Source organism: Zophobas morio, unplaced genomic scaffold, assembly GCF_036711695.1.
Source record: "Zophobas morio isolate AGI-343-1 ecotype UQ-CSIRO unplaced genomic scaffold, CSIRO_AGI_Zmor_V1 ptg000025l, whole genome shotgun sequence".
Classification (NCBI taxonomy): domain Eukaryota; kingdom Metazoa; phylum Arthropoda; class Insecta; order Coleoptera; family Tenebrionidae; genus Zophobas; species Zophobas morio.
The window spans coordinates 942,113-960,301 of NW_026972130.1; the positions used below are offsets into that span (position 1 = coordinate 942,113).

Consider the following 18,189-nt stretch of genomic DNA (forward strand, 5'->3'; position numbering starts at 1 on the left):
ATCAGATCGAGGTGTCGCGTAACGACACTCTACTAGGTTTATAAAATAATGGATATTTATGTCTGCGACGATAAAATAAAATTTAAAGCACGACGAGAACTTATAAACGAACGCCGTACATGGACAACGAGATCAGAATCATTCAGGAAGACTCGAAAAGAAACGAATCGATGATTAAATATCTTTTAATTTGAAATTTATTCACGCTCGATCGTGAAAATGCAAAAAAACGGCCGTTTTGTTAGGAACATGCGTTATTTATCGTACGCGAGTTCCTCGAACAGACGGCCAGTATAGATTTGCATCAGTTTCGTAATTCTAGTATTAAAATAATGATAAAAAACGCGACCGTTTTCTTCTCGATCTTATGATTTCCTGATAAAATCGATCGTAGAGAGCACAGCGCTTCGTTATGAAGAAATAAATAATATAAATTCCTTCTTGCGGCGGGGGGAAAAAAAGAAAGAAAAAAAAAACAAGTACGTTCCCGTGACCTGACTTATTTACATATCGTATAAAAATCGATCGATAAAAATATATCGCTGTTTTTTAACATAGTTTCATTTCGAAAACCTCTAACCGAAATCGATCGTACGTACGTACGACGCGGACGGAATTTAAACATCGCACACCCCGAAACGAAAAGTATCATTTTATTCGTTCATTTAATAATCGAATAATAATAAAGGGGAAAGAAACATTCTCGAGGTTCGTTAATCTCTTATTTGTAAGGAATGCGATTTGTGGTTCTGAAAAGAACCGATTTGTTTGTTGTTGTTGTTGTTTTTTTTTTTTTTCCGGAAAGATGGACGACGGACGACGACAGAAATGATAACAAAATCATTCTACTTGGAGCTGGTGTACTTGGTGACGGCTTTGGTACCTTCGGAGACGGCGTGCTTGGCCAATTCACCGGGCAAGAGGAGACGTACGGCGGTCTGAATCTCCCTGCTGGTGATGGTCGAACGTTTGTTGTAGTGGGCGAGGCGGGAAGCTTCGGCGGCGATACGTTCGAAGATGTCGTTCACGAAACTGTTCATGATGGACATCGCCTTGCTCGAGATACCGGTGTCGGGATGTACTTGTTTCAACACCTTGTAGATGTAGATAGCGTAGCTCTCCTTCCTCCTGCGCTTCTTCTTCTTGTCGCTCTTCGAAATGTTCTTTTGGGCCTTTCCGGCCTTCTTGGCGGCTTTACCGCTAGTCTTGGGTGGCATCTTCGAATATTCGATAAGAGTTTAACAGAACAGAACAGAACGCAACGCTACGCTCGGTTCTCGACGAACGAATAAAAATATCACCCCGCGTGCGACTACTTTTATAACGGACCGTCTACCGACTCAGGCCACGCCCATTCGTCCTAGCCTTCCTATGCGCCGAACTGAACCGACCGCACGGAGGGTATAAAGCCTAAGCCGCGACCGCCGGTCCGATACATAACCGAATAACGCAGCAGTCGATTACGTGTGTCGTCGCCGCTCGTCGCTCGCTCTTCTTGTTTATATTTCGTTTTTCGCAAGAAAATTAAAGAAAATGTCAGGACGTGGAAAGGGAGGAAAAGTCAAGGGAAAGGCGAAGTCCCGTTCGAGCCGTGCCGGTCTTCAGTTCCCCGTCGGCAGGATCCATCGTCTCCTCCGTAAAGGAAACTACGCCGAACGCGTCGGTGCCGGAGCTCCCGTCTACCTCGCCGCCGTCATGGAATATCTGGCCGCCGAAGTTCTCGAGTTGGCAGGAAACGCCGCCAGAGACAACAAGAAGACCAGGATCATTCCCAGACATTTGCAGTTGGCGATCAGGAACGACGAAGAGTTGAACAAGCTCCTTTCCGGAGTGACGATCGCCCAAGGCGGCGTTCTGCCCAACATCCAGGCGGTCCTCTTGCCCAAGAAGACCGAAAAGAAGCCTTAAACTCTTTTCATTTTTTTTAAAGAAACGGACCGGACGGACGACCGCTTTACCGAGAAAAAAAAAGAAAAACAACAACCCACATCATCGGCCCTTCTCAGGGCCACTAATTTTTTTCAAACGATTAAATGCTCGCAAACTTATCTTAATGGAAAACAAACAAAAAAAAATAATAGAAAGAAAGAAAAGTACTTTATATGACACGATATCGTTTTTCGATTCGAAAACGTTAATTTTTTTCTTATTGTTCGTTCATTTTTAAGCTTTCTCTCTGTCACTTCTCGTGAATTTTACTGCAAACGTTTAAAAATACGTGATTTTAATTTAATTTTTTTCCTTTTTCCATTTTATATCGTCATTATTATTTCTTTAAAAAAAACCAACACAACCAACCATTCATTCATTCATTCATTCATTCATTCATTATTTATTCTCGACATATAGTAAGCGAAATTTTTTATTCGTTAGAAAAATTTTGTGGTTCTGAAAAGAACCGTTTTTTTTTTTTTCTCCGATCTCGTTTGTTGTCGTGGCGTATATACGGAAAAGTCAAAGAATCAAAATCAGCGACGATTAAATTTCTTGCTATTGCAAAAAATTAACCGCCGAAACCGTAGAGGGTGCGTCCTTGACGTTTCAAAGCGTAGACGACGTCCATGGCGGTGACGGTCTTACGTTTGGCGTGTTCGGTGTAGGTGACGGCGTCACGGATCACGTTCTCGAGGAACACCTTGAGGACGCCTCTGGTTTCTTCGTAGATCAACCCGGAGATACGTTTCACACCGCCGCGACGGGCCAATCTTCTGATGGCCGGTTTCGTTATGCCCTGGATGTTGTCGCGCAGGACTTTGCGATGACGTTTCGCGCCACCTTTTCCCAAGCCTTTGCCTCCTTTTCCTCTACCGGTCATCTTGGAATATCTTCGAAGAAGCTTGCGAGCGACGTGGATTCAGAACGGTGTTCGTAAGGGAACTGCGAAAATTACGAAATTCGGCGTCGTTTTATAACGTTTCCGAGCTACGCCCATTTCTGGTCCCGCTCGACCAATAGACACGCGCAGAGAGCGACTTTGTAGCGGTGAACGTTATATAAGGTTCGCCGCGAGCCCGTCGGCCGTTATTTCCAGTCAACGTGTTCGTAACGTCCGTCTGCTGCGTGTTCGTTCGTCGATCGATTTTAATCTTTCGCTTATTTTTTCGAAATGGCAAGAACAAAACAGACCGCTCGTAAATCTACGGGAGGAAAAGCCCCCAGAAAACAGCTCGCCACTAAGGCCGCGAGAAAAAGCGCACCGGCGACCGGCGGCGTCAAGAAACCCCATCGTTACAGGCCCGGAACCGTCGCTCTCCGAGAGATCCGTCGTTATCAGAAGAGCACCGAACTTTTGATCCGCAAACTGCCCTTCCAACGTCTCGTCAGGGAGATCGCCCAGGACTTCAAGACCGACTTGCGTTTCCAGAGTTCCGCCGTGATGGCTCTCCAGGAAGCTAGCGAAGCTTACCTCGTCGGTCTCTTCGAAGATACCAACTTGTGCGCCATCCACGCCAAACGCGTCACCATCATGCCCAAAGACATCCAGCTGGCGAGACGCATTCGCGGAGAAAGAGCTTAAAAAAAAAAAATCGACCGACCATCAATCACACCGTCATCTCTCAACTGTCAGTTCTCTTTTCGAAAGAGACAAAAAAATCGGTTCTTTTCAGAACCTCAATATTTTTCCTAACGAATAAAAAATTAAGCAACTTTTTCGAGAATCGAATCGTTCGAAAACTTAAATAAAAGATAAAAAATTTAAATTAAGGCATGCAAATTCATTCATTCATTCAAATCAATCTTATCAATCATTTATTTATTTCTTTCTTTCTTTCTTTCTTTCATTCATTATTCGATTTATATGGTCGAGCGAAAATTTTAATTCGTTTGAAAAAAATTTGTGGCCCTGAAAAGGGCCATTTATGCGTGCCCCTTCGTCGATATGTACGATCGGAGCACCGCCGGGAAACAACAACAACGACGTCGTCGTCATCATCTTCTTCGAACGCTCACTTTTTTCTTTTCGGAGAAGCGGCTTTCTTCGCTTTGGCGGAGACGGCCTTGGTGGACTTGGGTTTCGGAGCTTTCGGTTTCTTCGTGGGTCCGGCCTTGTTAGATCTTTTCGCTTTCGAAGGAGATTTCGCCTTCGACGCCGCTCTGGCGGCAGCGGCGGCGGCGGCCTTCTTCTCTGCGGCGGAGGCGCTGGCAGCGGCGGCGGCGGCCTTCTTCGCTTTGGCCACGGAAGCGGTCTTCTTTTCGGCGGCGGCCTTTTTCGCTTTCGGCGCGGTCTTCTTCGAAACCTTAGAAGCCGCCTTCTCGCCGGCGGCGGCGGCGGCGGCTCCGGCGGAAGCGCGTTTTCCCGCGCCTATCGCGGCTTTCTTCGTCCTGCCGGCGCCGGATTTCCTCTTCCTTTCGGCGGCGGAGGCGGCGGCTTTGGCACCGCCGGCGGTCGTGGAGGCCAACTTGAAAGAACCGGAAGCACCTTTGCCTTTCGTCTGGACGAGGGAACCGGAAGCGACGGCGCCTTTCAGGTATTTCTTGATGAACGGAGCAACTTTTTCGGCGTCGACCTTGTAGTTGGCGGCGACGAATTTTTTGATGGCCTGGAGGGACGATCCGCCGCGTTCTTTCAAACCTTTGATGGCGTTGGTCACCATCTCCGAAGTCGGCGGATGGGAAGGTTTGCTCCTGGGATTCTTCGCTTTCTTTTCCTTCTTGGCGTGAGGCGTTCCGGCGGAGGAGGCGGCGGCCGAAGCTGTCACCGCGGCGGAAGCTGTTTGATTTTCTACGTCTGCCATTTTACCGAACAACTGATTGTTTTTGTTATTAAAAAAAGTCGATGGTTATCGGTCGCACGATCGAATTTGAATAGTGGCGAAAACGACGTCTAAGTGTCCCCGACGTAAACCAAGCGGACTGTAAACTAAACGCGCGACTTTGACGGAATTCGCTCGAAATCGGCGGCCTCGCGCTCGACTTTCGGGTGATGACATCGTTCTCTTTTCGCCGTCACCACCGCCTCCTTGTCGTTAGACGGACGAAACACGGCCTCAGACCTTCCTCGACGTTTATTCGAGTATTTTTCGACGAAGCGGGAATCGGCGAATCGGCAGGGCGTCCGTCCGGACGCTCGCTCGAAGAAGACCTTGTCAAAAGTCGAACAACGTACCGAAGGTGGACGTCGACGCTCCGACGTCCGTCGTCGCCGCCACCGTGACGACGCTTCGACGAGGTGAGCCTCCGTCCATGCTTTCCGGTTTTTTACACCCTCGGGGACGATCGGAAGACGTTTTCTCGTCAAAAAACGCCTCCGAAAGAGGCAAGGTACGGTCAAAATCGTCACCGCTTCGAAGCGACTCTTCCGATTTCGACGATCTCCTGGGGCACGGGGGGCTCCTTCGACGTAGATCGTCGAACGAAAACGACGGAACGGACTTTCGGCCGTCCTCCGGTGGCGGTCTCGTCTCTGTACGAGGATGGGAACATTAAAAATTTCCATGTCGAAGCCGCGACGAGATGATTCGGTCTCGTCGTTTCCTCGTACCTCGAAACGACGAGGAAATTCGGATTTTTTTTATTTTTTTCCGTACGAGATCGATCGACGATCGAAATTGCACGTCTGACGAAAATTTCCTTGCGGATTTTTCCAAAAGTTTCTTCGTTTCGAGTGTCGTTTTCGAGCCGGGACCGAGCGCGGAAACCCGCAGCACCGCACCGACGGCGAACGAAAATTCTTTCTTCGATTCACGTACGATACGTTTTCTGTCTTTCCTGTGGCCGCTTTTCATAGTTTTATTTTCTTTTTTTTTTTTCCTTCTTCTTTCGAAGATCTGAAAGACTGTACATTCTATGGAGTTTATTTAATCTATTATTGTTTACAGACGAACGAACTTCGAACTATTTTAACATCTTTCAACTATTATTTTTTAATTCAATTCACTTACACTATTATATTATCAAGGCAAGTGTTTTTCAAAGCATTCGAACCATCGAGATACGGCGAATTTATGACGGCGGTTGTTTGTAAAATATTGCAAATGCTGCTTTTTGGGTTATATTTATATATATGTTGTCCAGGACTTGTTTTTTACGTATATTTACGATTACATTCACACACAGGTGGCCAGGTGGCGGTAGGGGTAATTAATCCGGCGGACGAAGATGGTTTATGGTTTGTTTTTACCTACGTCCGCCGTGATTGTGCCTTATGTGCCTGGTTCGTCTCTTTGTCGGTCTTGTCGTCCTTTCCCTATCCTGTCGGTGGCATTCGTCTGTTAGTTGTACGTGCGTGATGTGCTTGTTTGTTTGTTTGGTATTTTGTGTTGCAGACCGCTGCGCTGTGCTGCGCTCCTCGATCTTCGATGTTCGTTCGTCGGATCTTGGCACTTTTGCTTCGACGTTTCGACTTCTCGGATCCATTTCTACTGATTTTTTACCCTTATCATCAGGCAACGGCCATACCACGTTGATAGCACCGGTTCTCGTCCGATCACCGAAGTTAAGCAACGTCGGGCGCGGTCAGTACTTGGATGGGTGACCGCTTGGGAACACCGCGTGCCGTTGTCTTCTTCTTTTTGTTAAACTTTAGTTTTTAGTAAAAAAACGATGTGTTTATTATAAGTAGTATGTCATAAGTTAAGCTAGTTTTTAATTTAGAATTTAAGTTAGTCGCTAAGATTTTCCACTCGCGTCCTTCGACTCGAAATTTTCAAACACTCCGCTCCCTTCTCCCGCCCGATTTTTTGTTTTTGTTTTGCCCTATTGCGAACACCCCCCTTATTCTTTTTTTTTTTTTTTTTTTTTTTTTTTTTTTTTTTTTTAAGTCCAAAAAAAAATTTACAAGTCCAGATCAGATCGAGGTGTCGCGTAACGACACTCTACTAGGTTTATAAAATAATGGATATTTATGTCTGCGACGATAAAATAAAATTTAAAGCACGACGAGAACTTATAAACGAACGCCGTACATGGACAACGAGATCAGAATCATTCAGGAAGACTCGAAAAGAAACGAATCGATGATTAAATATCTTTTAATTTGAAATTTATTCACGCTCGATCGTGAAAATGCAAAAAAACGGCCGTTTTGTTAGGAACATGCGTTATTTATCGTACGCGAGTTCCTCGAACAGACGGCCAGTATAGATTTGCATCAGTTTCGTAATTCTAGTATTAAAATAATGATAAAAAACGCGACCGTTTTCTTCTCGATCTTATGATTTCCTGATAAAATCGATCGTAGAGAGCACAGCGCTTCGTTATGAAGAAATAAATAATATAAATTCCTTCTTGCGGCGGGGGGAAAAAAAGAAAGAAAAAAAAAACAAGTACGTTCCCGTGACCTGACTTATTTACATATCGTATAAAAATCGATCGATAAAAATATATCGCTGTTTTTTAACATAGTTTCATTTCGAAAACCTCTAACCGAAATCGATCGTACGTACGTACGACGCGGACGGAATTTAAACATCGCACACCCCGAAACGAAAAGTATCATTTTATTCGTTCATTTAATAATCGAATAATAATAAAGGGGAAAGAAACATTCTCGAGGTTCGTTAATCTCTTATTTGTAAGGAATGCGATTTGTGGTTCTGAAAAGAACCGATTTGTTTGTTGTTGTTGTTGTTTTTTTTTTTTTTCCGGAAAGATGGACGACGGACGACGACAGAAATGATAACAAAATCATTCTACTTGGAGCTGGTGTACTTGGTGACGGCTTTGGTACCTTCGGAGACGGCGTGCTTGGCCAATTCACCGGGCAAGAGGAGACGTACGGCGGTCTGAATCTCCCTGCTGGTGATGGTCGAACGTTTGTTGTAGTGGGCGAGGCGGGAAGCTTCGGCGGCGATACGTTCGAAGATGTCGTTCACGAAACTGTTCATGATGGACATCGCCTTGCTCGAGATACCGGTGTCGGGATGTACTTGTTTCAACACCTTGTAGATGTAGATAGCGTAGCTCTCCTTCCTCCTGCGCTTCTTCTTCTTGTCGCTCTTCGAAATGTTCTTTTGGGCCTTTCCGGCCTTCTTGGCGGCTTTACCGCTAGTCTTGGGTGGCATCTTCGAATATTCGATAAGAGTTTAACAGAACAGAACAGAACGCAACGCTACGCTCGGTTCTCGACGAACGAATAAAAATATCACCCCGCGTGCGACTACTTTTATAACGGACCGTCTACCGACTCAGGCCACGCCCATTCGTCCTAGCCTTCCTATGCGCCGAACTGAACCGACCGCACGGAGGGTATAAAGCCTAAGCCGCGACCGCCGGTCCGATACCATCATGTGAGTCGTCAGTTGGAGAGGAAGGTTGTCTGTTCCGGTGGTGAGTTTGCTTTTGCATATTTTTTGCTTTTGTGAATCTGCCGTCGTGCTGTGACCCAACGCTCCAGTGAAGTTCACCGAGTTCGCTGCGTTACTGTGCTTTTCAGCGCGCTATCGCCAGCACCCCTTGTGCAACGTTTCGCAACGTTTTTCATCGGCTACGCTGCTTTTTTCAAAGCGAATAGTAGTCGATGTCGCACGAATAATTTCGCAACCTGAAAACGTCCCAGGCTCTGTCAGTGCCACCATGGCGCAGGCAGGGGCCCCACACGAATCCATGCTGGCCAGGATCTTGGCCATCGTGTCCAGGATGGAGGCTGCCCAGAAGAAACATGCCAAGAGAATTGCGAGGATCGAGAGGGTCGTAGAGGAGTTCTACAGCCCCCCACCGACCTCCACAGAAGAAGAAGAAGACTCCGATGTGGAAGTAGCCATGGAGGTCACGTCCGCAGAGGCCCCCCTGGAGTCCCCTTTCGAGGAAGTCCCCCCCGGCAGAGCTGGCGCAAAGAGGCCAGCTACCCCCACCCCCCAGCCAGTCTTCACGACTGGCAATATGTTCTCCGCCCTTAGCGGCGAGGAGCAAGCCCCCACGCCTTCCACTTCGGCCAAAAAGCCGAAGATTGCGTCTCCGCCCCCGACCGTGATGCCCAAGCCACCAGCCAAGCCCGCGGCCACGGAGAAGCCAGCCCCATCTGCTGCTGGCAAGAAGCAGCAGAAAAAAGCCAAGCCCCAGAGGGCCCCCCTTGCTGCCAAGCAGCAAAAGAAGCCCCAGCCCCAGCCCCCGGCAGGCCCAAGCCGGGACACCGCCAGGGCCAAGCCCGCCACCACCGCCGAGACCACCCCGGTCGTCGACGAGACCCCCGCCGAGCCCCGGCCCGAGCCCCAGGAGGAGACCATGGAGACAGAGGTCCCCGTGGTGACACCACATCCCCCAACCACCCCGAAAAGCAGGATTCCGCCCATAATCCTGCGGGACGGCCAGAGATGGTCAGAAGTTTCGCGTCGGATGACGGATAACTCCATCCGGTATTCGAAGGCGAAATCCACCCCGGAAGGGGTGCGCATTCAGCCGGTCGAGGTGAGCGACTTCAGAAGCCTGGTAAGACTTCTGGACAACATGAAGGTGCAGTATCACACCTTCACGCTCCCGGAGGAGAAAACTCTCCGCGTAGTCATCCGCGGCATCGCCGTAGGAGTTGCCAGCCAGGAGGTGTTGGAAGACCTGGAGTCTCTGGGTCTCCAACCAATTCAGGTCAGTCGGATGAGCCGAAACGACCGCCCGATGCCCCTCGTCCTCGCCGAGATGCCTATGGCCAAGAAGGCCGAAGTTTTCGAGGTGAAGACACTTTGCGGCCTCTCCGTCAAGGTGGAGAAGCCCCATAAGAGGAAGGATGCTGCCCAGTGCCACCGCTGCCAGCGGTTCCACCACTCCCAGCGGAACTGCAGGGCCGAACACCGTTGCGTCAAGTGCGGCGCCGATCACCAGACCAGCGACTGCGAGAAGCAACGCAGGCAGCCCGCGAAATGCGCGAATTGTAGCGGGCCACACCCGGCCAGCTACAAGGGGTGTCCCAAGTTCCCCAAATCGCAGCAACAGAAGGCTTCCAAGAAGCCTCCCACATCGTCCAAGACGACCGCCCCCAGGACCGCCGCCCCCAAACGCGGTGCCCTCCCCAAGGCCACCCCAAAACCCAAACCCGCTCCCGTTCCCAAGAAGGTCGCCCTCACGGCTCGCCAACAGGCCGACCTGCAGCTCCAGAAGACCCAACTGATGACCGCCATCGCCGCCGCCAAGGACTCGCAGTCCATGGCGGAGAAAATGGCGGCATTCCTTCCCCTCCTTTTTAAAAATTAGATGGGTAGTACGCCACTAATTGTAAATTCATTACAGATCGCCTTCTGGAATGCCAATGGACTCCGGAGCGGGCGTTATGAACTCGAAGAGTTCATGGAAGACCACCAGCTCGATGCCATCCTCGTCAACGAGACGAACCTCCTGTGGGACTCCCGAGATCCCAAGATGCCGGGTTACACCTTGCACCGAACGGAACGACGGGACGGAAACGGGAGAGGAACGGCCATCTACGTAAGAAAAGAGATTAAACACTCTTCTTCTTACGTCCCCGATCTCCGACAACTAGAAGCGACGGCGGTAACCGTTGTGACTGCGAGAGGGCCTCTGCGCCTAATCGCTTGTTACAACAATTCCAACACGCTCCAGGTTGAAGACATCGCTGACCTCGTCGCAGGCGAAGAGGCCACCATCGCAGCTGGCGATTTCAACGCCAAGCATTCGGACTGGCACAGCCGCCAGAACAACGCGAACGGAAGGCGTCTCCTAACCTTCCTCCATAACACCGCGGAAGTAGACGTCATCTCCACCGAGGAACCGACGTTCTACCACCGAGCCCGACCAGATGCACCAGGTGATGTCTTGGACATTGCCCTCGTCAAGAATCTCCGACACGAAGTGGACGTCAACGTCGTCGACGAGCTCCACTCCGACCACCTCCCGGTGATTATGCGCATCGGGAACGAACCCAACGATCCCGCGGCCAACATAATCACGACCACGGACTGGACGAAATTCGCCGAACATATCAAGGGCAACTTTGGTGAGTTTGTAACGAATTTCCAGGACAGCGAGCAAGTCGAAAGAGCAACCCTGGACTACGAAAATCGTATCCGGGCCTCCATCGACGCGACCTCAATTCGACGCCCTGTGCGGCCATTCAAACGGCCCGCGATACCACAGCGTATCGCGAATCTCATCAGGGAAAAGAACAGAGCCAGACGAACAGCACGACGAACTGGAGAACAGGACGACCGGACTGCAGCGAACCGCCTCCAATGGGAAGTCCGGCGAGCACTGCTCAATCTTAGGAACGAGCAGTGGGAACAACGACTAGAATCCCTGAACACCGTGGACGGATCGACCTGGAAAATGGCCAAAGCGCTGAGAAGCGACAAGCGGCAACTTCCACCGATCCACAGCGCGAACAACGGCATCGTCTTCACAGAAGAGGACAAAGCCGCCGCCTTCGCTCACAGTCTGGAGAACCAATGCCAGACGAACATCGACCCTGATGCAGATGACGAGCACCTGGACCTCGTCGAGGAAACCGTCGAAGAAATTCGAATGGCAGAACCCGACGAAGACGACCAGATCCGCGAAGTCCATCCCGACGAAATCCGCGAAATCATCCGACTCCTCAAACCCAGGAAAGCCCCAGGCCCAGATGGCATCCCGAACAAAGCATTGAAGAACCTCTCCGACGAAGCCATCGTCGCACTAGCAGGTATAATTAATGCAATGTTTAAATTCCGTCTTTTTCCAGCTAGGTGGAAAGAAGCCCACGTCATTTTCATCCCGAAACCGGGGAAAAATCACATTTTCCCGGAAAATCATCGACCCATCAGTCTCCTCTCGTCCGTGGGGAAGATCGCTGAACGTGTGATTCGGAAACGGCTAGCTGAGTTCGTCAACGAACGAGGCGTAGTCCCCGATGAACAGTTCGGTTTTCGCCCCCAACACTCAACCTCCGAACAACTCCTCCGAGTAGTCGAATTCGCCGCAAAATCAATTGAATGGAAACAATTGACTGGCGCGGTGTTCCTCGACGTTGCGAAGGCTTTCGACACCGTCTGGCATGATGGACTTGTTTACAAGCTTCACCAAGCAGGCGTGCCGTTGGCGATGGTGCAGCTCATCCAATCTTTCCTGGATTCCCGCACGTTTAAAGCACGCATTGGGCACGCTTTATCTGCGGAGCATCCAATTAGCGCAGGAGTCCCCCAGGGCTCGGCGCTTTCCCCGCTCCTGTACGCGGTTTTCACCGCGGACATACCCAAACTCCCCCGAACTAGCCTTGCGATCTACGCGGACGACACGGCTATCCTTACGCGCTCCAAAATGCCGCACCTCGTAACCTCCTACTTACAGGAGGCCGTGGATGCGCTGGAGGAGTGGTGCAAACGATGGCTCATTACAGTCAATCCAGAAAAGAGCACTGCGCTTCTTATCTCGAAAAGACGTATTGGGCCTGAAGGAAACGTCACGATGTTTAACCGGGTCATCCCTTGGCGGAGCCAAGCAAAATACCTAGGTGTCATCGTCGACAAACGGCTGTCCTTTATCCCTCATATTGACTACATCGTGGCCAATACGAACAAGATAAAGGGTTCGTTGTCTGCGCTGATCGGAAGGCGCAGTAAGGTGTCGATCAGGAACAAGTTGTTGCTGTATCGCGCCATCATCCGCCCCACCATGTCCTATGCTTCAGTGGCCTGGAGCTATGAACCCTCCAAAACCCAGTTCCACCGTCTGGAAGTCATCCAGACGAAAATTCTCCGACAGGTTTTCAAAGCCCCATGGTTCGTCAGAAACGCCCAACTGCTCCGAGAGGCCAACCTCCCGCCGCTGAAGGAGTTCCTGCACGAAGTCGCCCTCCGAGCCTTCAGGAAAGCTGAAGAGCACCCCAACCCCCTGGTGCGAGAAGCCGTCGACTACGAGTTCGACGAGGAAGCCCCCCCCAGTCGCAAGCGGCCCCGTAGGGCGCTGCTTGAAGACCGAATCGGCAAGTAACACCACCTGCCGTCTCCACCGACCGGCCTTTCCCGGCCTTCCCAACTTCCCGACCGCATCGCCTCCAAGGTGTTGCACATCTAACGCCAGCGCATAGCGCATTTTTCTGTTTCAGATCTCTCCACCGGCCGCAGGACCGCGAGGAAGAGCCGAAGATGGGGGCCAACTCCTAGGCAATCAATAGCTCAACCGAGCTCGGTAGCGCAGCCCCCGCTGTGTCTACCGGGATGCGCGTTATGGGTGTAAGGGACAATGTCCTGGTACCCGAGCAGAAGAAGGAGGGGTTTTAGGGCGGTAACCATTCCCCCAGTACCACCGTAGGCCGCAGAAGAGGCCAAGAACCATTACGGTGGTCTGCGTAGACATTTCCCCTCCACCAAAAAAAAAAAAAAAAAAAAAAAAAAAACCGGTCCGATACATAACCGAATAACGCAGCAGTCGATTACGTGTGTCGTCGCCGCTCGTCGCTCGCTCTTCTTGTTTATATTTCGTTTTTCGCAAGAAAATTAAAGAAAATGTCAGGACGTGGAAAGGGAGGAAAAGTCAAGGGAAAGGCGAAGTCCCGTTCGAGCCGTGCCGGTCTTCAGTTCCCCGTCGGCAGGATCCATCGTCTCCTCCGTAAAGGAAACTACGCCGAACGCGTCGGTGCCGGAGCTCCCGTCTACCTCGCCGCCGTCATGGAATATCTGGCCGCCGAAGTTCTCGAGTTGGCAGGAAACGCCGCCAGAGACAACAAGAAGACCAGGATCATTCCCAGACATTTGCAGTTGGCGATCAGGAACGACGAAGAGTTGAACAAGCTCCTTTCCGGAGTGACGATCGCCCAAGGCGGCGTTCTGCCCAACATCCAGGCGGTCCTCTTGCCCAAGAAGACCGAAAAGAAGCCTTAAACTCTTTTCATTTTTTTTAAAGAAACGGACCGGACGGACGACCGCTTTACCGAGAAAAAAAAAGAAAAACAACAACCCACATCATCGGCCCTTCTCAGGGCCACTAATTTTTTTCAAACGATTAAATGCTCGCAAACTTATCTTAATGGAAAACAAACAAAAAAAAATAATAGAAAGAAAGAAAAGTACTTTATATGACACGATATCGTTTTTCGATTCGAAAACGTTAATTTTTTTCTTATTGTTCGTTCATTTTTAAGCTTTCTCTCTGTCACTTCTCGTGAATTTTACTGCAAACGTTTAAAAATACGTGATTTTAATTTAATTTTTTTCCTTTTTCCATTTTATATCGTCATTATTATTTCTTTAAAAAAAACCAACACAACCAACCATTCATTCATTCATTCATTCATTCATTCATTATTTATTCTCGACATATAGTAAGCGAAATTTTTTATTCGTTAGAAAAATTTTGTGGTTCTGAAAAGAACCGTTTTTTTTTTTTTCTCCGATCTCGTTTGTTGTCGTGGCGTATATACGGAAAAGTCAAAGAATCAAAATCAGCGACGATTAAATTTCTTGCTATTGCAAAAAATTAACCGCCGAAACCGTAGAGGGTGCGTCCTTGACGTTTCAAAGCGTAGACGACGTCCATGGCGGTGACGGTCTTACGTTTGGCGTGTTCGGTGTAGGTGACGGCGTCACGGATCACGTTCTCGAGGAACACCTTGAGGACGCCTCTGGTTTCTTCGTAGATCAACCCGGAGATACGTTTCACACCGCCGCGACGGGCCAATCTTCTGATGGCCGGTTTCGTTATGCCCTGGATGTTGTCGCGCAGGACTTTGCGATGACGTTTCGCGCCACCTTTTCCCAAGCCTTTGCCTCCTTTTCCTCTACCGGTCATCTTGGAATATCTTCGAAGAAGCTTGCGAGCGACGTGGATTCAGAACGGTGTTCGTAAGGGAACTGCGAAAATTACGAAATTCGGCGTCGTTTTATAACGTTTCCGAGCTACGCCCATTTCTGGTCCCGCTCGACCAATAGACACGCGCAGAGAGCGACTTTGTAGCGGTGAACGTTATATAAGGTTCGCCGCGAGCCCGTCGGCCGTTATTTCCAGTCAACGTGTTCGTAACGTCCGTCTGCTGCGTGTTCGTTCGTCGATCGATTTTAATCTTTCGCTTATTTTTTCGAAATGGCAAGAACAAAACAGACCGCTCGTAAATCTACGGGAGGAAAAGCCCCCAGAAAACAGCTCGCCACTAAGGCCGCGAGAAAAAGCGCACCGGCGACCGGCGGCGTCAAGAAACCCCATCGTTACAGGCCCGGAACCGTCGCTCTCCGAGAGATCCGTCGTTATCAGAAGAGCACCGAACTTTTGATCCGCAAACTGCCCTTCCAACGTCTCGTCAGGGAGATCGCCCAGGACTTCAAGACCGACTTGCGTTTCCAGAGTTCCGCCGTGATGGCTCTCCAGGAAGCTAGCGAAGCTTACCTCGTCGGTCTCTTCGAAGATACCAACTTGTGCGCCATCCACGCCAAACGCGTCACCATCATGCCCAAAGACATCCAGCTGGCGAGACGCATTCGCGGAGAAAGAGCTTAAAAAAAAAAAATCGACCGACCATCAATCACACCGTCATCTCTCAACTGTCAGTTCTCTTTTCGAAAGAGACAAAAAAATCGGTTCTTTTCAGAACCTCAATATTTTTCCTAACGAATAAAAAATTAAGCAACTTTTTCGAGAATCGAATCGTTCGAAAACTTAAATAAAAGATAAAAAATTTAAATTAAGGCATGCAAATTCATTCATTCATTCAAATCAATCTTATCAATCATTTATTTATTTCTTTCTTTCTTTCTTTCTTTCATTCATTATTCGATTTATATGGTCGAGCGAAAATTTTAATTCGTTTGAAAAAAATTTGTGGCCCTGAAAAGGGCCATTTATGCGTGCCCCTTCGTCGATATGTACGATCGGAGCACCGCCGGGAAACAACAACAACGACGTCGTCGTCATCATCTTCTTCGAACGCTCACTTTTTTCTTTTCGGAGAAGCGGCTTTCTTCGCTTTGGCGGAGACGGCCTTGGTGGACTTGGGTTTCGGAGCTTTCGGTTTCTTCGTGGGTCCGGCCTTGTTAGATCTTTTCGCTTTCGAAGGAGATTTCGCCTTCGACGCCGCTCTGGCGGCAGCGGCGGCGGCGGCCTTCTTCTCTGCGGCGGAGGCGCTGGCAGCGGCGGCGGCGGCCTTCTTCGCTTTGGCCACGGAAGCGGTCTTCTTTTCGGCGGCGGCCTTTTTCGCTTTCGGCGCGGTCTTCTTCGAAACCTTAGAAGCCGCCTTCTCGCCGGCGGCGGCGGCGGCGGCTCCGGCGGAAGCGCGTTTTCCCGCGCCTATCGCGGCTTTCTTCGTCCTGCCGGCGCCGGATTTCCTCTTCCTTTCGGCGGCGGAGGCGGCGGCTTTGGCACCGCCGGCGGTCGTGGAGGCCAACTTGAAAGAACCGGAAGCACCTTTGCCTTTCGTCTGGACGAGGGAACCGGAAGCGACGGCGCCTTTCAGGTATTTCTTGATGAACGGAGCAACTTTTTCGGCGTCGACCTTGTAGTTGGCGGCGACGAATTTTTTGATGGCCTGGAGGGACGATCCGCCGCGTTCTTTCAAACCTTTGATGGCGTTGGTCACCATCTCCGAAGTCGGCGGATGGGAAGGTTTGCTCCTGGGATTCTTCGCTTTCTTTTCCTTCTTGGCGTGAGGCGTTCCGGCGGAGGAGGCGGCGGCCGAAGCTGTCACCGCGGCGGAAGCTGTTTGATTTTCTACGTCTGCCATTTTACCGAACAACTGATTGTTTTTGTTATTAAAAAAAGTCGATGGTTATCGGTCGCACGATCGAATTTGAATAGTGGCGAAAACGACGTCTAAGTGTCCCCGACGTAAACCAAGCGGACTGTAAACTAAACGCGCGACTTTGACGGAATTCGCTCGAAATCGGCGGCCTCGCGCTCGACTTTCGGGTGATGACATCGTTCTCTTTTCGCCGTCACCACCGCCTCCTTGTCGTTAGACGGACGAAACACGGCCTCAGACCTTCCTCGACGTTTATTCGAGTATTTTTCGACGAAGCGGGAATCGGCGAATCGGCAGGGCGTCCGTCCGGACGCTCGCTCGAAGAAGACCTTGTCAAAAGTCGAACAACGTACCGAAGGTGGACGTCGACGCTCCGACGTCCGTCGTCGCCGCCACCGTGACGACGCTTCGACGAGGTGAGCCTCCGTCCATGCTTTCCGGTTTTTTACACCCTCGGGGACGATCGGAAGACGTTTTCTCGTCAAAAAACGCCTCCGAAAGAGGCAAGGTACGGTCAAAATCGTCACCGCTTCGAAGCGACTCTTCCGATTTCGACGATCTCCTGGGGCACGGGGGGCTCCTTCGACGTAGATCGTCGAACGAAAACGACGGAACGGACTTTCGGCCGTCCTCCGGTGGCGGTCTCGTCTCTGTACGAGGATGGGAACATTAAAAATTTCCATGTCGAAGCCGCGACGAGATGATTCGGTCTCGTCGTTTCCTCGTACCTCGAAACGACGAGGAAATTCGGATTTTTTTTATTTTTTTCCGTACGAGATCGATCGACGATCGAAATTGCACGTCTGACGAAAATTTCCTTGCGGATTTTTCCAAAAGTTTCTTCGTTTCGAGTGTCGTTTTCGAGCCGGGACCGAGCGCGGAAACCCGCAGCACCGCACCGACGGCGAACGAAAATTCTTTCTTCGATTCACGTACGATACGTTTTCTGTCTTTCCTGTGGCCGCTTTTCATAGTTTTATTTTCTTTTTTTTTTTTCCTTCTTCTTTCGAAGATCTGAAAGACTGTACATTCTATGGAGTTTATTTAATCTATTATTGTTTACAGACGAACGAACTTCGAACTATTTTAACATCTTTCAACTATTATTTTTTAATTCAATTCACTTACACTATTATATTATCAAGGCAAGTGTTTTTCAAAGCATTCGAACCATCGAGATACGGCGAATTTATGACGGCGGTTGTTTGTAAAATATTGCAAATGCTGCTTTTTGGGTTATATTTATATATATGTTGTCCAGGACTTGTTTTTTACGTATATTTACGATTACATTCACACACAGGTGGCCAGGTGGCGGTAGGGGTAATTAATCCGGCGGACGAAGATGGTTTATGGTTTGTTTTTACCTACGTCCGCCGTGATTGTGCCTTATGTGCCTGGTTCGTCTCTTTGTCGGTCTTGTCGTCCTTTCCCTATCCTGTCGGTGGCATTCGTCTGTTAGTTGTACGTGCGTGATGTGCTTGTTTGTTTGTTTGGTATTTTGTGTTGCAGACCGCTGCGCTGTGCTGCGCTCCTCGATCTTCGATGTTCGTTCGTCGGATCTTGGCACTTTTGCTTCGACGTTTCGACTTCTCGGATCC

General features: G+C 49.7%; 10 protein-coding genes and 1 non-coding gene across 11 annotated transcripts; 5 read left to right on the forward strand and 6 right to left on the reverse strand.

Moving 5' to 3' along the window:
• Positions 1-845: 845 nt before the first annotated feature.
• On the reverse strand, positions 846-1,217 carry LOC135135904 (histone H2B). Its single transcript, XM_064065025.1, has one exon. The coding sequence runs from the start codon at positions 1,215-1,217 to the stop codon at positions 846-848; it is 372 nt and encodes a 123-aa protein (XP_063921095.1).
• Positions 1,218-1,533: 316 nt separating this feature from the next.
• LOC135135905 (histone H2A) lies at positions 1,534-1,908 on the forward strand. The gene has a single exon (XM_064065026.1). It carries the CDS (start codon positions 1,534-1,536, stop codon positions 1,906-1,908), a length of 375 nt encoding a protein of 124 aa, XP_063921096.1.
• Positions 1,909-2,503: 595 nt separating this feature from the next.
• On the reverse strand, positions 2,504-2,815 carry LOC135135906 (histone H4). The gene has a single exon (XM_064065027.1). The coding sequence runs from the start codon at positions 2,813-2,815 to the stop codon at positions 2,504-2,506; it is 312 nt and encodes a 103-aa protein (XP_063921097.1).
• Positions 2,816-3,106: 291 nt separating this feature from the next.
• Positions 3,107-3,517, forward strand: LOC135135907 (histone H3). Its single transcript, XM_064065028.1, has one exon. The coding sequence runs from the start codon at positions 3,107-3,109 to the stop codon at positions 3,515-3,517; it is 411 nt and encodes a 136-aa protein (XP_063921098.1).
• Positions 3,518-3,947: 430 nt separating this feature from the next.
• Positions 3,948-4,736, reverse strand: LOC135135908 (late histone H1-like). The gene has a single exon (XM_064065029.1). The coding sequence runs from the start codon at positions 4,734-4,736 to the stop codon at positions 3,948-3,950; it is 789 nt and encodes a 262-aa protein (XP_063921099.1).
• A 1,649-nt stretch (positions 4,737-6,385) lies between these two features.
• On the forward strand, positions 6,386-6,504 carry LOC135135977 (5S ribosomal RNA). The gene has a single exon (XR_010281661.1). It is a non-coding gene; the product is annotated as a 5S ribosomal RNA (ribosomal RNA).
• A 1,127-nt stretch (positions 6,505-7,631) lies between these two features.
• On the reverse strand, positions 7,632-8,003 carry LOC135135910 (histone H2B). Its single transcript, XM_064065030.1, has one exon. The coding sequence runs from the start codon at positions 8,001-8,003 to the stop codon at positions 7,632-7,634; it is 372 nt and encodes a 123-aa protein (XP_063921100.1).
• A 5,364-nt stretch (positions 8,004-13,367) lies between these two features.
• Positions 13,368-13,742, forward strand: LOC135135911 (histone H2A). The gene has a single exon (XM_064065031.1). The coding sequence runs from the start codon at positions 13,368-13,370 to the stop codon at positions 13,740-13,742; it is 375 nt and encodes a 124-aa protein (XP_063921101.1).
• Positions 13,743-14,337: 595 nt separating this feature from the next.
• Positions 14,338-14,649, reverse strand: LOC135135912 (histone H4). Its single transcript, XM_064065032.1, has one exon. The coding sequence runs from the start codon at positions 14,647-14,649 to the stop codon at positions 14,338-14,340; it is 312 nt and encodes a 103-aa protein (XP_063921102.1).
• A 291-nt stretch (positions 14,650-14,940) lies between these two features.
• On the forward strand, positions 14,941-15,351 carry LOC135135913 (histone H3). The gene has a single exon (XM_064065033.1). It carries the CDS (start codon positions 14,941-14,943, stop codon positions 15,349-15,351), a length of 411 nt encoding a protein of 136 aa, XP_063921103.1.
• A 430-nt stretch (positions 15,352-15,781) lies between these two features.
• On the reverse strand, positions 15,782-16,570 carry LOC135135914 (late histone H1-like). The gene has a single exon (XM_064065034.1). It carries the CDS (start codon positions 16,568-16,570, stop codon positions 15,782-15,784), a length of 789 nt encoding a protein of 262 aa, XP_063921104.1.
• Positions 16,571-18,189: the final 1,619 nt, after the last annotated feature.

What these genes read in the sequence shown, in the direction of transcription:
- LOC135135904 (XM_064065025.1), bottom strand. Translation starts at nt 1,217, where the DNA reads ATGCCACCCAAGACTAGCGGTAAAGCCGCCAAGAAGGCCGGAAAGGCC.
- LOC135135905 (XM_064065026.1), top strand. Translation starts at nt 1,534, where the DNA reads ATGTCAGGACGTGGAAAGGGAGGAAAAGTCAAGGGAAAGGCGAAGTCC.
- LOC135135906 (XM_064065027.1), bottom strand. Translation starts at nt 2,815, where the DNA reads ATGACCGGTAGAGGAAAAGGAGGCAAAGGCTTGGGAAAAGGTGGCGCG.
- LOC135135907 (XM_064065028.1), top strand. Translation starts at nt 3,107, where the DNA reads ATGGCAAGAACAAAACAGACCGCTCGTAAATCTACGGGAGGAAAAGCC.
- LOC135135908 (XM_064065029.1), bottom strand. Translation starts at nt 4,736, where the DNA reads ATGGCAGACGTAGAAAATCAAACAGCTTCCGCCGCGGTGACAGCTTCG.
- LOC135135910 (XM_064065030.1), bottom strand. Translation starts at nt 8,003, where the DNA reads ATGCCACCCAAGACTAGCGGTAAAGCCGCCAAGAAGGCCGGAAAGGCC.
- LOC135135911 (XM_064065031.1), top strand. Translation starts at nt 13,368, where the DNA reads ATGTCAGGACGTGGAAAGGGAGGAAAAGTCAAGGGAAAGGCGAAGTCC.
- LOC135135912 (XM_064065032.1), bottom strand. Translation starts at nt 14,649, where the DNA reads ATGACCGGTAGAGGAAAAGGAGGCAAAGGCTTGGGAAAAGGTGGCGCG.
- LOC135135913 (XM_064065033.1), top strand. Translation starts at nt 14,941, where the DNA reads ATGGCAAGAACAAAACAGACCGCTCGTAAATCTACGGGAGGAAAAGCC.
- LOC135135914 (XM_064065034.1), bottom strand. Translation starts at nt 16,570, where the DNA reads ATGGCAGACGTAGAAAATCAAACAGCTTCCGCCGCGGTGACAGCTTCG.